At 28.0% G+C, this 15,816-nt stretch overlaps 5 protein-coding genes across 5 annotated transcripts; 3 read left to right on the forward strand and 2 right to left on the reverse strand. All coding sequences in view use genetic code 12, as the record gives it.

Moving 5' to 3' along the window:
• Nucleotides 1–272: 272 nt before the first annotated feature.
• Nucleotides 273–824, reverse strand: EGD2 (Egd2p; the record flags this gene model as incomplete). Its single annotated transcript, XM_051761712.1, has 1 exon — nucleotides 273–824. The coding sequence occupies one exon, from the start codon at nucleotides 822–824 to the stop codon at nucleotides 273–275; it is 552 nt and encodes a 183-aa protein (XP_051621748.1).
• A 2,463-nt stretch (nucleotides 825–3,287) lies between these two features.
• Nucleotides 3,288–7,826, forward strand: KGF54_001353 (uncharacterized protein; the record flags this gene model as incomplete). Its single annotated transcript, XM_051761713.1, has 1 exon — nucleotides 3,288–7,826. The coding sequence occupies one exon, from the start codon at nucleotides 3,288–3,290 to the stop codon at nucleotides 7,824–7,826; it is 4,539 nt and encodes a 1,512-aa protein (XP_051621749.1).
• Nucleotides 7,827–8,302: 476 nt separating this feature from the next.
• KGF54_001354 (cleavage polyadenylation factor subunit) lies at nucleotides 8,303–11,200 on the forward strand (the record flags this gene model as incomplete). The annotated part of the gene is made up of 1 exon (XM_051761714.1): nucleotides 8,303–11,200. The coding sequence occupies one exon, from the start codon at nucleotides 8,303–8,305 to the stop codon at nucleotides 11,198–11,200; it is 2,898 nt and encodes a 965-aa protein (XP_051621750.1).
• Nucleotides 11,201–12,477: 1,277 nt separating this feature from the next.
• KGF54_001355 (MFS transporter) lies at nucleotides 12,478–14,244 on the forward strand (the record flags this gene model as incomplete). The annotated part of the gene is made up of 1 exon (XM_051761715.1): nucleotides 12,478–14,244. One exon carries the CDS (start codon nucleotides 12,478–12,480, stop codon nucleotides 14,242–14,244), a length of 1,767 nt encoding a protein of 588 aa, XP_051621751.1.
• Nucleotides 14,245–14,360: 116 nt separating this feature from the next.
• KGF54_001356 (mRNA splicing protein) lies at nucleotides 14,361–15,680 on the reverse strand (the record flags this gene model as incomplete). Its single annotated transcript, XM_051761716.1, has 1 exon — nucleotides 14,361–15,680. One exon carries the CDS (start codon nucleotides 15,678–15,680, stop codon nucleotides 14,361–14,363), a length of 1,320 nt encoding a protein of 439 aa, XP_051621752.1.
• Nucleotides 15,681–15,816: the final 136 nt, after the last annotated feature.

The following is a 15,816-nucleotide window of genomic DNA, read 5'->3' on the forward strand; positions in this document are numbered from 1 at the left end:
GTTACCACTTAAAAAATTGCTGAAAAACTGGGCCAATAGTTTTATTAAATTAGAATACATCATATTTTATGAAATAACTATGGAATGTGAATATAAGTCAGAATGAACCAAATTGCAGAAAAGAAAAACTTAATCTACTTCAGAATCCAAGTTATTTGTCTAATGAAGCTCAGCAAAAATCCATTAGGAATTAGTCAAGGTAAAATAGTTAAATAATTTAATATATCATTATAATATTTACAAAATTTATATAAAATACAATAAAAACATATCTATGATAATTCCATAAGAGCATTAACCATATCACCACCATGATTTTTCAAAGCTTTAACAGCTTTAGCTCTTGAAACATGAGTTTGTTCAACAATTAAAGAAATATCTTTTGGATCAAATTCACTTTCATCAATTTCTTCTTCATCTTCATCATCATCATTAACTTCCTCAACTTTATTTTCACCTAATGATGCTTTTTCTAAATCTGCAGTAATTGATTCTGGTGATTTATCTTGAATTTCATCATTTGATGATTTTGAAGCAGAAGTTAAAGCATCTTGTTGAGCTTGTTGAGCTTGAGCTTCAGCAATTCTTTGATTCATATCATCAACTTTAGCTTCACCGAAAACAACATAAGTACCTGCTGATGATCTATAAACATCTGGTGAATCAATTGCATAAATTAAATTACCTCTTTGTTTAAAAGTAACTCTTGATATACCTTTAATTTGTTTTAAATTTAATTTTTTAATTAATTCTCTTGCTTTTTTTTCATTTTTGTTTGAAATGATATTAACATCTGAACCTTGTGGGATTTCTTCGACTGACATTTTTGTAGTTTTGTTCAATATTGATTATTTATATAAAGTTTTTGAAAAGTCAATTGAAATATTGAAAAATTTGAAAATTTGAAAAATTGAAAAATTACGTCGATAAAATTGTTAGTAGTGCGAAATTGTCATTATTTGGTAGCATATGCTTACCCGGATGGAAGAAAAAAAATAATATATAAATCATCTGAAACAAAATAAATCTCAAGTTTTGATATCTTTTTTTTTTCTTCTTTTTGATTCTTTGTCGACTTTACTTCTAGGATCTATTCTATAGTAAACGTCCTTCTTTGATTTTTCAAAAAAGTCACTGAATCCAACTTGGTTGATGAGTTATGATACCTATATACCCTCAAAGTGAGAAAATAATATTGTTTTGCTTAACTATAATCCTTTGTGATTTAGTTATCTATTTATTTTTGCCTTATAAATCAAATTTTTTTTTAAAATTTGTGAAGGAGCAATGATCTTTACCTTTTTACTTTATGCTTCTTCGGAGGAAATTGAAATTAGGTGGGTATATGTGGCTGTCTGACAAGTTTCAATTGAATTTTAATTCAATTGAAAACTATAGTCAAAATAATCTAAGGTTGGTCGACCACAAATTGTATAACTGATTGAGTTGACTCAGTTGTCTGGATCTTATTTCGTCAATTCGATGAAATGGTTTAGAGAGCTTATCAAATTTAGTTGGATTGTTCATCATATCAAAACACATCTAGAATATTAGATGAGATGAGTTTAATTTGTATGTAAAATCATTTTGTTTTCACGAAGCTTGAATGAACGTTTTTTCTTTTTATTGCAATCATTGCAGTCGTCGAGTGGCGTTTTCTTGAATAGAACCAAATAGTACAATCTAAGTGGCAAAAGATAAATTTTGAAGTTTTTAAATCTTATGATATTTTGAATTTAAACTTCTATAGAATTGTCTCTAATTTTGTGTAAGTAATCGTATATTTGGAACACAAAAACAAGCCTCATATTTAAAAAATCTAAAAAATTTGAAGCGGCTCCAACTGATTGGACCTCTAACACGAAACTTTGAAAACTTTGAAAACTTTAAATAGCATGAATCATACTGTAGAATCATGAAGTTGGAGCTCAATAAGAAAGAATAAAAAAAGCAGAGAGGAATATTTCAAGTTTCAATTCGAACGTATAAATTGATTCTGGAAGTTAAAAATTAAAAGAAAAATAAAAATAAAGTATTTAATCCCGCATTAACCATTTTTTTTCTATTAAATTCAATACAAAAGGCTCTAAATCTAATAATAATCATTTGAAATAAATCTTAATATGTGATGATTATTTTGAATTATAGCAATAATATGAAGACCAATCCTCTTTTTTATAAAATATATTATTAATACAATATATATTTGAAGTTTATAAATTATTAAGATACAACTTTTATAATATAATAAAATTTTATATCCGTACCTTCAAATTATTTTTTCAACTTTAAAAAACTCTTATTGTTTTTGTAATTATTTCTAACCGAACTTTTTACTAATAAATGGAAATATGAATAATTTCTCTTTAAATGTGTCAAAAGGTTGCAAAAAATTTATTAAAATTTAAATACATAATCAACATATTGATTGATATATGATAGTATCTTCATTAGTTATTCAAGACATAAATTAGATGTACAATCCTTTTCAGTATAAAAATTATTATTATTATATTATTAAATATTTCTTAATTCAAACTATTTTAATAAACCATGTGGGACTTAAAGTTAAAAAATTTTAGGAAAGTAATCAAAATTTTAAAATGAATTTGAATTTCAATTCAATTAAATTTCTAATATACGGATCTGTGAATTTGTTGAAAACTTTAGATTTCAGATTTTGATGAATAATGATTAATTTAGTCATTTCTCTTTTTAAATTTGACCGAAATTAATTTTTCAATCTACAAAATTATCTTTTGAAAATATATTAAACATACTACATAATGATATAAAAGATAGATTTAACATTTAATATTCTTATAGATATGAAAACTATCCTATCAATTCATTTCTCTTTGACGTTTAGTTAATGTTAAAAAGTACAAATAAGTATAATTTAGAATTACATAAATTAATATTTATTATCCTTTTTCAAAATTGAATTTTGTATTCTAAATTGAATTCTATAAAATTTTGTACCATATTAAAATTAATTTTGTATACTGTAGAAATAAAAACAAAATAAATGAATACAAAATAAGCAAAATACGAAATATATTATTTTTTATTTTTTACTTACATTATTATTATTATTAATATTTATTTCAAATCTAATTTACAACCAAAATTGATCAAAGATTTATTATTCAAGTTTAAAGTACTAGTTATTAATTATTCCATCTATCATTCATTCTTACCACTTATTCCCACCATTATATTTACTATATCTTAATACCTATAGGTAATAATACCTTGTTTTCATTTAATTTTTTAAATAAATCATCATGTCAGAAAATCAAGATACAATATCTAAAACAGATCTAGGGAATGATTCAAAAGAATTATCATCATCATCAGGATCTAATAATTTATCAAATAATAATAATTCAAATAAATTTAAAAGAGCAACAGCTCAAGATTTAATAAATACACCACCTCCGAATTTAAAAGAAAGAATAAAAAGATGGTTCTTCTTAAAAGGTTTAAGTGATAGACCTGAATATATGCAAGAAATTTATAATAATATACCTAGAACAATTTTTTTTAATTATGATTTACCAAATGATATGAAAGATTCTAATGGTCATCCAATTATTGAATATCCAAGAAATAAAATTAGAACAACAAAATATACTCCATTATCATTTTTACCAAAAAATTTAATATTACAATTTACAAATGTTGCAAATACTTATTTTTTATTATTAGTCATATTGGGGGCATTTCAAATTTTTGGAGTTCCAAGTCCTGGATTAGCAGCTGTACCATTAATTGTTATTGTTTGTATTACTGCTATAAAAGATGCATTTGAAGATTATAGAAGAGTTATAAGTGATTCAGAATTAAATAATAGTCCAATTCATTTATTATCAGGAGTTAAAAATCCAAATGTTGAAAAAGATTTTGTTGGACCGTGGAGAAGATTTAAAAAATCTTGTACTAAAAGTTCAATAAAATTTTTCAAAGTTTTAAAGAAAAGTTGTATATTTATTTGTGGATCAAAGAAACAAAAACAAGATTTTATTAGGGAAAAAGCATATGAAGATGAATTAGCTTTACATAGAGTAAGTACAGTTATATCTGATTATTCATATCATTCTGAACATCCAAGATATAGTATGCAATCACCAAGAAGAAGTATGCAATCACCAAGGATGAATTCTAATCATGTTAGAAAATCAATGCAATCAAATAGACCACCAACTGTAGCATTACCAAATTCATTATTAAATCCAATTTTAAAAGATGAAAATGCTAAACATCCAGATATGAATAGAGCTAATTTTAAAAATCGTTCATGGAAAGATGTTAATGTTGGAGATATGATTAGAATTAGAGCAAATGAAGAAGTTCCTGCAGATGTTATTATAATTTCAACTTCAGATCCAGAAGGTAATTGTTTTATTGAAACTAAAAATCTTGATGGTGAAACAAATTTAAAAATGAGAAAAGCTTTGAATTGTGGTGGAAATAATAATTTAAAACATTCAGATGATATTAGTGATACTAAATTTTGGCTTGAATGTGATGCTCCAAATCCTAATTTATATTCTTTTAAGGGGACTATTCATTATGAAAATTATGATTCAAATGGTCACTTAGTAAATGAAGATGAAAAAGAAGCAATTACTCCAGAAAATGTTTTATTGAGAGGTTGTACTTTAAGAAATACTAAATGGGTTATTGGTTTATGTGTTTATACAGGTCCAGAATCAAAAATTATGTTGAATGCTGGTATAACTCCAACAAAAGTTTCAAGAATTTCAAGAGAATTGAATTTATCAGTTATCATTAATTTTCTTTTACTTTTTATATTATGTTTCATATCAGGTTTAATCAATGGGTTATTTTATAGAGAAACTGAAAATTCGAGAATGTTTTTCGATTGGCATCCTTATGGATCTACTAATGCTGCAAGAGGTGTAATTGCATTTTTTGTTGCATTAATTATTTATCAATCATTAGTTCCAATTTCATTATATATTTCTATTGAAATTATCAAGACATTACAAGCATATTTCATTCACTCAGATATTAAAATGTATTATCCACCATTAGATTTCCCATGTATACCAAAAGCTTGGAATATTTCCGATGATTTAGGTCAAATTGAATATGTATTTAGTGATAAAACTGGTACATTAACTCAAAATGTAATGGAATTTAGAAAATGTACAATTAATGGAAAATCTTATGGTTTAGCATATACAGAAGCTCAAAGTGGGTTAGATAAAAGAAAAGGTTTAGACACTATTGAAGAAGCAAGAAAATGGAAATTGAAAATAGATCATGATAAAGAAATTATGATGGATGATTTAATGAAATATTCACATAATGATCAATTAAGAGAAGAAAATATTTCATTTGTTTCAAGTGCATATGTCAAAGATACATTATTAGCAAGCCCACAAAATCCACAAAGAATTGCAAATGAAAGATTTATGTTTGCATTAGCCTTATGTAACACAGTTGTTACGGAAGAAAACAGAGTAGACCCAAACTTACGAGATTTTAAAGCAGAATCACCAGATGAAGCTGCATTAGTTGCAGTTGCTAGAGATTTGGGTATTGTCTTCAAAGAAAGATTGAGGAAATCTTTAATCTTACTGGTTTATGGTAAAGAAGAAGAATTTGAATTACTTGATATAATCCCATTTACATCAGCAAGAAAAAGAATGTCATGTGTTATAAAATCACCAGATGGTAAAATAACATTGTATACTAAAGGTGCTGATAGTGTAATTTTCCAAAGATTAAATCCAAATTTAAATTCTCATGAAATAGTGAGTAAGACTGCGTTATATTTAGAGGATTATGCTAATGAAGGATTACGTACATTATGTATAGCTTCAAAAGAACTTGATCCATCATGGTATGAACAATGGTCAAACAAATATCATGAAGCAAATGCATCTATTGAAGATGATAGAGATGAATTAATTGAACAATTAGATGATGAAATAGAACAAAATTTGGAATTATTAGGAGGTACCGCAATTGAAGATAGATTACAAGATGGTGTACCGCAATCAATCTCAATTTTAGGTAATGCAGGTATTAAATTATGGGTTTTAACTGGTGATAGAATTGAAACAGCTATTAATATTGGATTCTCATGTAATTTATTAGAAAATGAAATGAAATTGCTAGTTGTTAGACCAGATGAACAAAATCCACATAGTGTTGAATATTTGGATGATTTAATTAATAAATATTTAAGTGAACATTTCAATATTAATTGTTCAAATCCAGAAGAAGTTAAAGATTTAATAAAAGCAGCAAGAAAAGATCATTCAATTCCAGATGCAAAATTTGCTTTAATTATTGATGGTGCTGCATTAACATTAATGTTTCAAAATCTTGAAGATCATCCTAATGAAAATGTGAAATTAATTCGTGATAAATTTTTATTATTAGGTAAACAATGTAAATCAGTATTATGTTGTCGAGTATCACCAGCTCAAAAAGCACAAGTTGTTAAATTAGTGAAATCAAGATTAGGTGTTATGACTTTAGCTATTGGTGATGGAGCAAATGACGTTGCTATGATTCAAGCTGCAAACGTTGGTGTGGGAATTGCTGGAGAAGAAGGTAGACAAGCAGTTATGTCATCTGATTATGCAATTGCACAATTTAGATTTTTGACTAGATTATTATTAGTCCATGGACGTTGGTCATACAAGAGATTAGCAGAAATGGTGCCATGTTTCTTTTACAAAAATGTTGTTTTTACATTCACATGTTTTTGGTATGGTATTTTCAATAACTTTGATGGATCATACTTATATGAATATACTTATCTTATGTTTTATAATTTAGCATTTACTTCATTACCAGTTATTGTATTAGCTGTTTTTGATCAAGATGTTTCAGATACTGTTTCTTTATTGGTTCCTCCATTATATATCAATGGAATATTGAGTAAAGATTGGTCCCAATATAAATTTATCATATATATGATTGATGGTTTATATCAATCAGTTATTTCATTCTTTTTCCCATTTTTATTATTTTATAAAAGTTTCCAAAATCCACAAGGTATGACTATTGATCATAGGTTCTTTATGGGTATTGTCGCTGCTTGTATTGCTGTCACTGCTTGTGATTTATTTGTTTTATTAAAGCAACATAGGTGGGATTGGCTTTCTTTATTAATTTATGCTATATCTATATTATTGGTTTATTTCTGGACTGGTGTATGGAGTGTGAACAAAAACTATTCAGGTGAGTTTTATAGAGCAGGTGCTCAAACTTTAGGAACTTTAGGAGTTTGGTGTTGTATATTTATTGGGATTATTGCATGTTTATTACCAACATTTACTATTGATTTCCTTAGAGTTAATTTTAAACCTACTGATGTTGATATAATTAGAGAACAAGTAAGACAAGGAAAATTCGATGATTATCCTGAAGGTTATGATCCTACAGATAGTGAAGATGTTGAAAGACATCGTTTATTAAATGAAATAATTGATAAAGATCCACAATTATTTGAAAAAATGGAAGAAGAATATAAACAAGAACATGATGAACATGAAAATAAATTAGAAAAATCATTAAAAACCATAAAAAGAGCAACTACTCTTACAACAAGATCAAGACAAAATTCAAACGCTGCAAGACTTCGGAAAAACACTATAAACGATCAATTCCATAAAAATATTCCCATCAACATATTAAGACAACAAATGATTCAACAAGGAGATTTACCAAGAACTTCATTAGAAAGAATAAATACTACTCATAATGTACCAGGATTAACAAAAGCTGAAACTCTCATGTCTTATCATACAAGAAATAGTATTAATTTTACTAATAGATGATATGTTTATATATTTGATTTGAATTCATTTCTTTTCGTTGTATATTATATAAATTTTTATATAGTTATTTAATTATGCATTTTTTAATTAGAGATTTTTATTTGATTCTAATTGTGTTGAACTTTGTTATTTATAGTTTTCGGTAGTGTAGTCTATCAAGTATGAAACATACATCGAATTGAAATATATATTCAGCTTGACTTCTTGATAATGTTTTTGAACAAAATTTAATCCACAGTTTGTTTTCAAAGAGCTGGACAGTTTAAATTAAACTGATTAACAAAGTAAGTGACAAGAAACAAGAGCTTATTATTCAATGTACAATCTATTTAATGATTTGGTTGTATCAAAATTTAACCCTCGACTGCGCGACTTATACTCCTAAAAAAGTGCGTTTTTTACACGAGATTTTGAAAAAATAAAATCATTTGAAATTAATATTTACAACCATTAGCATTTACCACCAAATACTTTAAATGTTTACGTTTTCCCTACTAACACCAGGGAAAAATGACCATTCATTTAAAGCAGGATTACTTGCATTTGATCATGAATATAAAATACTAGTGGATCCATCATGGAATGGAGAAGATCCGTCAATTATAAGTTTTTTAGAAAAAGAATTGACAACAGTTAATGCAATATTAATATCACATTCTGGAGTTTCATATATTAGTGGATTGATTTTATTAGTTACTAAATATCCACATTTGATGGCAAATATACCCGTGTACTCAACATTACCAGTAAATCAATTAGGTAGAATTTCAACAGTTGAATATTATAGATCTCAAGGTATATTAGGACCAATACTATCGAATTTAATAGAATTAGATGAAATAGATTATTGGTTTGATAAATTTAAAATTGTGAAATATCAACAAAATATAACAATATGTGATGGGAAAATATCAATAACTCCTTATAATTCAGGTCATTCATTGGGAGGTACTTTTTGGTTATTAGTTAAAAAATTGGATCGTATTATATATGCACCAAGTTGGAATCATTCAAAGGATTCATTTTTAAATAATGCAAATTTCATTAATTCATCACTGGGTAATATTCAAGTATCATTATTAAGACCAACTGCATTTATTACATCTGCAAATTTTGGATCTTCAATGTCTCATAGAAAAAGATGTGAGAAATTTCTACAATTAGTTGATGCAACTTTAGCAAATGGAGGTGCAGCAATAATACCGACCTCAATTACAAGTAGATTTTTGGAAGTGTTTCATTTAGTTGATGAACACTTGAAAGGTGCTCCAATACCTGTCTATTTCTTATCATATACAGGTACAAAAGTTTTAAGTTATGCATCAAATTTATTAGATTGGATGTCACTGAATTTTCATGAAAATTGGAATAATGATAATTCAACAACTTCAAATAATATGAATTTCCTACCTTTTAATCCTGGGAAAGTTGATTTAGTAATGGATCCAAATGAGTTAATTCAAATGCCTGGTTCAAAGATTATTTTTTGTTCCGGAGCTGATATGAAAAATGGAGATTTATCAAGTAAAGTATTTTCATATTTGTGTAATAATGAAAGAAACACAGTTTTATTAACAGAAAAACCGTCAGGAGATGACAAATCAGGTTTGACTAATGATTTATATACCGAATGGGTTAAATTATCAAAAGAAAGAACTAATAAGGTGGTTGATGGAACGGCAGTTCCATTGGAAAAAGTTATAAATTTAAATGATTGGACTATAGAGGAAGAAGCAACAGGTGAGGAACTAACAGAATTTCAAAACAAAATAACTCAAAAGAGAAAAGAAAAATTAATGGCTAAAGTTAGAGATCAAAAAATACAAAATTTATTAAATACTGATACAAGATTAGACGCTGAGGATTCATCAGATGATGATGATGTAGAAGAGACTGAAGAAAATGCCGCTAAAAAGGCAGGTGAAATTTATGATTCAAAACTGAAGAAAGAAAAAACTCAAATGTCTACTACAAAAGAAGTTGATGAATTAATACAACATGAAGCATTTATGATGGAAAATATTAAAACCAGTTTTGAAAAACATTTACCTATAGATATAAAAATTACTCATAAATTAAAGCCAAGACAAGCAATGTTTCCTTATTTCCCAGTAAGAATTCAAATTGATGATTATGGTCAAGTTATAAATGCAAAAGATTTTGAAAAAAATGATGAGATTTCAAATGCAAAAATCATAATGGAAGCAAAGAGGAAATTTGATGAAAAAAGAAGAAAAAATAAAGATAAGGAACATAATAAAAATAAAAAAGAAATGGTTAATAAATTAACACCACAAGAACAAGTTAATCAAAATTTATTAACTAAATATTTGGATACTTTAACAAATCCTTTAAAAAGAGTTAAAGTTTCCAATAGATCGGGAACTCAAACTCAAATAAAAATAAGGTGTGGGTTAGCCTTTGTTGATTTAGCAGGAATAGTAGATTTAAGATCTTTGGGGATTATTATCCAATCCATTAAACCATACAATTTAATACTTTTACCAGATCAAATTGAATCATCAGAAAATTTAAAACGAGTTGAAAAATTCTTCGAACATCAACAAACCGAAATAAAGATAGAAGATACCAAAAAGCAAATTATAAATGCATCAAGGTATTTATCATTATCTGCTATAAGGGATGGATTATCAAGTGCTATATCCCCATATTCAAGTGGTAAAATGAATGTATTAGTTGCTGAAGATAATCATCCAATCAAAATAGGTCATGATACTGAAAATGGTGATCTCAATGGTAATGATATTATAGGTGTAAATAATTTTGAAATGAGTTTAGATGATGCATTAGTTTCTACCTTGAGGTGGAAATCAATTGGTGACAATTATAGAGTTGCAAAATTATATGGTGAATTAGAACTTATGAATCCAGAGGAAAAAGAAGAACAACAAAAAGATGAAGAAGAACAGTCTCCACCTCCTAAGAAGAGAAAAACAGCCATAAAAGATTATCTCAATTCAAATACACAATTCACTTTAAAAATTGCATCTCCTTCATTAACACCAATTTTAAAAGAAAATTCAATAGAATCCAAACTATTACAAAATTTACAAAATTCAAAATTAGCACAAATAATTTCTAAAAACGCTCCAAAATTAGCAATAGGTAATATCAAATTACCAGATTTGAAAAAAAACTTACAACAACTAAATTTAAATGTTGAATTTAAAAGTGAAGGTACTTTAGTAGTAAATGATTGTTTAGCTATTAGAAAAATTGCATATAGTGGATCAACAAATGGTTCATCCATGGGTAATGATGATGAAAATGGTGATATTGTAATTGACGGTAATGTTGGTCCTTTATATTATAAAGTTAAAGATTGTATAAAAGAAATGTTAGCATATGTATAGAAATTTGTACAATGAATAATTTAATGAATTAATGAAACTTGTCATAAAAATTTCATGGAATAGTTGTTAAGAAATTGGATCGACCAAATTATCATATTTCGAGAAATTATATCCATTTTTAGCTCCAAACAAATTGATACTTGTTAAACATAAGCACTTTTTTGGCAATCTTTCAGCGTCGTGGCGCAGTGGTTAGCGCGCAGGGCTCATAACCCTGAGGTCCCCGGATCGATACCGGGCGACGCTATTTTAAATAAGTTGTATCCTTCTTTTTTAATATTATTTTTTTTGCGTTTACTAATTTTGAAGATATAACTATCAGCTTATTGAATGTCTTACTTGTTCAAGAACCTGATTTATATCAATGATGTTTCTAATCTTCTCAAATTTATTATTTATTTTTTGCCTGGTACTTGATTGACACTGTATAATTCAATAGTGATCGAAAAGATACGTGTATAGTAGTGAAAGGCAAAACTGAACTTCCTGATAATTTTAAAAAAAATCACATGCAATAGAGACTACGCTCTCGTTATATTATTTAAGGTTTAGTACAAAATTGGATGATTCAAGTCAAGAAATATTTGTTTGTTTTTGATTGTTTTTAGTTTCTTTTAAAAAATAAAATTTAGTTACGGAAAAATTGAAAAGAAATTTTTCCAGCCGTTTTAGCTAAAGATTTTGCAACATATTTCGTAAATATTCAACCCGTGTTTCTCCAAATGAGCAAAGAATTGTTTTGAAGCATTGTATGAGAAGTAATCAGGTAGCTCATGCTTGTACATTCCATGTGCTCAGTAGCTGCAATACTTTTCATTCGTCCAAATTATCCAAAGTTTTTGAGCAAAAGCTGTCAAAATCTTCAAATCCCGAGGAAAAACTTTGTTGCAGAAAACTTTACACAAAGTTTATGTTAAGAAAAAAAGTCCGAATAAATTTAAAACAAATATCTTAAATGCTGCAAATTTTGTGTAACAATACATTCAAATTATCATAAAACCGAATATGATTTTTATCTCTTTACTTGATGTAGTATAATTTCAACCAAATAAGGTTTATTCAAAATTTTTCCGTTTTGCAACCAAGAAAAAAAACTTGAATCTTCAAAGATTAAACTTTTGTTAAAATCATTGCATGGTTACAGATTAACACTAAAGCAATGATCATTTAATTTTATGAGATGGTATATATATATAGAGCTGAAATTCGTTTTAATACATCTGTAGATTTAATCCCTTGAGAACTTATTATGACTATTCAATTACATACTAGAGAAAATGCGGACATCAAATAATAATTTAGAACATAACAATATTGCATTTCAAAATAATATCACTTTAGAGGAAACCAACAATACGACTAGTATAGACTTAGAACAACATTCATATACAGGTCCAATAAATGCACAGTCTCCTGATATATATAGACAAGATACCAATTTAACAAGATTAGACTCACATACTGCTAGTTATGTTGATGCATTAATTAAACAAGCAACAAATTCATCACAACCTTTACCACAAATGGGAGATAATAAACCATTACCACCACACTTACCTGATAGAACCCCTTATGAAGTTGCTTTTAATGGATCTAATGATCCTGAACACCCTTTCAATTGGAAATTATCCCTAAAATTATACATATCATTTGCTTGTTGTATAACTTCAGTTGCTGTAACATTAGGATCAGCAATGTTTGCAGCTTCACAACCAGTTTTAATGCAAAAGTTTCATATTGGATGGACTCCAAGTGCTTTAGCTACTTCATTATTCGTCTTTGGGTTTGCATCAGGGCCAATAATTTGGGGACCAGTTTCAGAAATTTATGGTAGAAAAATACCTTTAATAATATCAAGTTTGGGATTTGTTTGTTTTTCATTTGGTGTAGCTACTGCTAAAGATATTCAAACCATTATGATATGTAGATTTTGGGCTGGTTGTGTGGGAAGTGCACCATTAGTAATTGTTCCTGCTATATTTGCTGATATATTTGATGCTGAAACGAGATCAAGAGCTTTGGGAATATTTCTGATGTGTTTATTTGGTGGACCTTTAATTGCTCCTGTGTTGGGAGGTTTTACAGTCAAGAATAGTGACTTAGGATGGAGATGGAATGGATATTTCATTGCTATTGTTGGTTCACTTGGCTTATGTCTTTGTGCATTCATTCCTGAAACATTAGCTGATATTATATTAATTGATAAAGCTGAAAAATTAAGAAGAAGGACTGGTATTTGGGGAATATATGCACCACATGAACAAATAAAATTATCAATAAAAGAAATATGTCAAAATCAAATAACTAGACCACTTATGATGTTATTCACAGAACCAATATTGTTTTTAATTTCACTATACAATGCTTTTGTTTATGGAATATTATATTTATTTTTAACCGCTATACCAATGATTTTCACAGGATTATATGGATGGTCTCATGGCGTCGGAGAATTGCCATATATTGCAATGTTTATTGGAACAATTTTAGGAGGTATAATTGTATTCATTTTTGAGTTGAGAATTAAAAAGATAATGCAAAGAAACAATGGATATGTAGCACCAGAAGAAAAACTTTTACCAATGATGATTGGATCCGTATGTTTTACTATTGGTATTTTTTGGTTAGGTTGGGCAGGTGGTTTTGGAAATAAAGTACATTGGATAGTACCAACTATAGGGTGTGTACCAATTGGAGCAGGTTTGATTGCCATCTTTTTACCATGTTTGACTTATTTAGTTGATTGTTATATTTTTTATGCAGCTAGTGCTATATCAGCTAATACAATTTTAAGATCTTCATTTGGTGGTGTTTTCCCATTGATTTCTAAACAAATGTTTGATAAATTGGAAATTAAATGGGGATGTACACTTATAGGATGTATTGCTGCATTGTTGATTCCTGTTCCTTTTTTGTTTTATTGGTATGGTAAAAGTTTAAGAATTAAATCAAAATATTGTGCAAGTTTTGAAGAAGTAAATATTGAGACTAAGCAGCAGCAATTGATATCGGAGCAAACAACTATGGATATTTCAATTAAATAAATGTAGACAGTGATAATTATAGATTTTATAGGCTAATAATAGAGATTTATTTTTAGGAAACTGAATCGTAAACTGATTGCGAAATGTTGTAAATTATTCATTCTGAATATATAAACTTATTTAGATGGAGGTGGAGGTGGTTGCGGTTTTGTTGTTGGCGGTGGAGGTGGTTGCTTCGTATTATGACTAGGTGGTGGAGGTGGTTTGGCTTTTTGAACAGGTGGAGGTGGTGGTGAAGGATGTTTCATATTTGGAATAAAAGGTGGTGGAGCTTGTTGTAAATGGTTATTCTGAAATCCTTGTGGAGGTGGTGGGGGTTGATTATTAAAATTATTCGTCATGGAAGGTAGAGGTGGTCTTGTATTTGTGTTAGCCATTTGCCATGGCGGAATTGGTAAGTCATGTCTTGGTTTTTTCCATGGTTGAGAATCATTTGAGCTGGAAGGAGTATATGAATCGGTATTTGCTTGGTCCTTGTCGTTACGGTTATTAACGTAGTTATTATTATTGTATGATCCATTGTTTTGTTTACAATCTCTTGCATAATGACCAACTTTCCCACAAATTTTACAAACAATTTTGGTTATGTCTAATGATCTTTGTTGTCTCTTTTGATATGCTTCAGGATCAAAAGGTTTAGTTTCTCTCAATGTACCATTTAGTACAGCTAGTTCTTTTAATTGCTCTCTTTTCAACTCATTTTGACCAACTGGTGAAAATACTAATTTTTCAATAATTTCATTACATGCTTTAACCGCTTTAGCAATTTTTTGTTGAGAATCTGATGTAATCAAAACGTGTAAATCATCTTCTACTGATTCAGTAGCTCCACCTGATTTACCCTCAATGGCATTGGTTGATTTTCCTTCTTTTACAGATCCTTTACCACGAATTTGTAATCTAGCTCCACTTTCATCTTGTAACCTTTTTAATGTTCTACCTCTAGGTCCAATTAAAAATCCCACAAAATTAATTTCAGGATAATCTTTGACAGGTATATACAATTTTTCCATTGTTTTAGCTGGTTTTCTATATTCAGGAGGTGCAATATAATCTTTGATACTTCCAGCAGCAGTTTCCACTAAACCATGTCTTTCTTTTTCTAATGCTTCAATAATTCTTTGTTCTCTTGTATTTATTCTATTTCCATGATTATCATATTTTGGTGGTGGTGAAGGATCTCTTTTATATCGTATTGAACTATCAATATTTGAAGATGGCAATAAGTCCACGATCAGTCTATGTTCTTGTTGGGCAGTCCTTAAATAATTTGATATTTCTTCTATTCTGAAAAAGTGTTGATATGCATCTAATTGTTCTTGAGTCAAATGACCTGTGATTACTGTGTCTAATTTAAGACTACCAAATTGTTTAAATCTTGTAGGTGTTCCCGACCAGCGGGTTTCTCTGATAGTTTCAGATCTACCTCTAGACATATTTTGGCTAAGGTGGTTCTATATTATATTAAAGATGATGATGTTTATTGCAAAAAGTAAATAAAAATTAAATATTTTTTTTACAACCAATTTTTATACATTTTACAACTACAATCAGAATTAAAGAGTTTGGTAA

The sequence above is a fragment of the Candida jiufengensis genome, assembly GCF_024610255.1.
Source record: "Candida jiufengensis strain CBS 10846 chromosome Unknown scaffold6, whole genome shotgun sequence".
In the NCBI taxonomy this organism is placed as follows: Eukaryota; Fungi; Ascomycota; class Pichiomycetes; order Serinales; family Debaryomycetaceae; genus Lodderomyces; species Lodderomyces jiufengensis.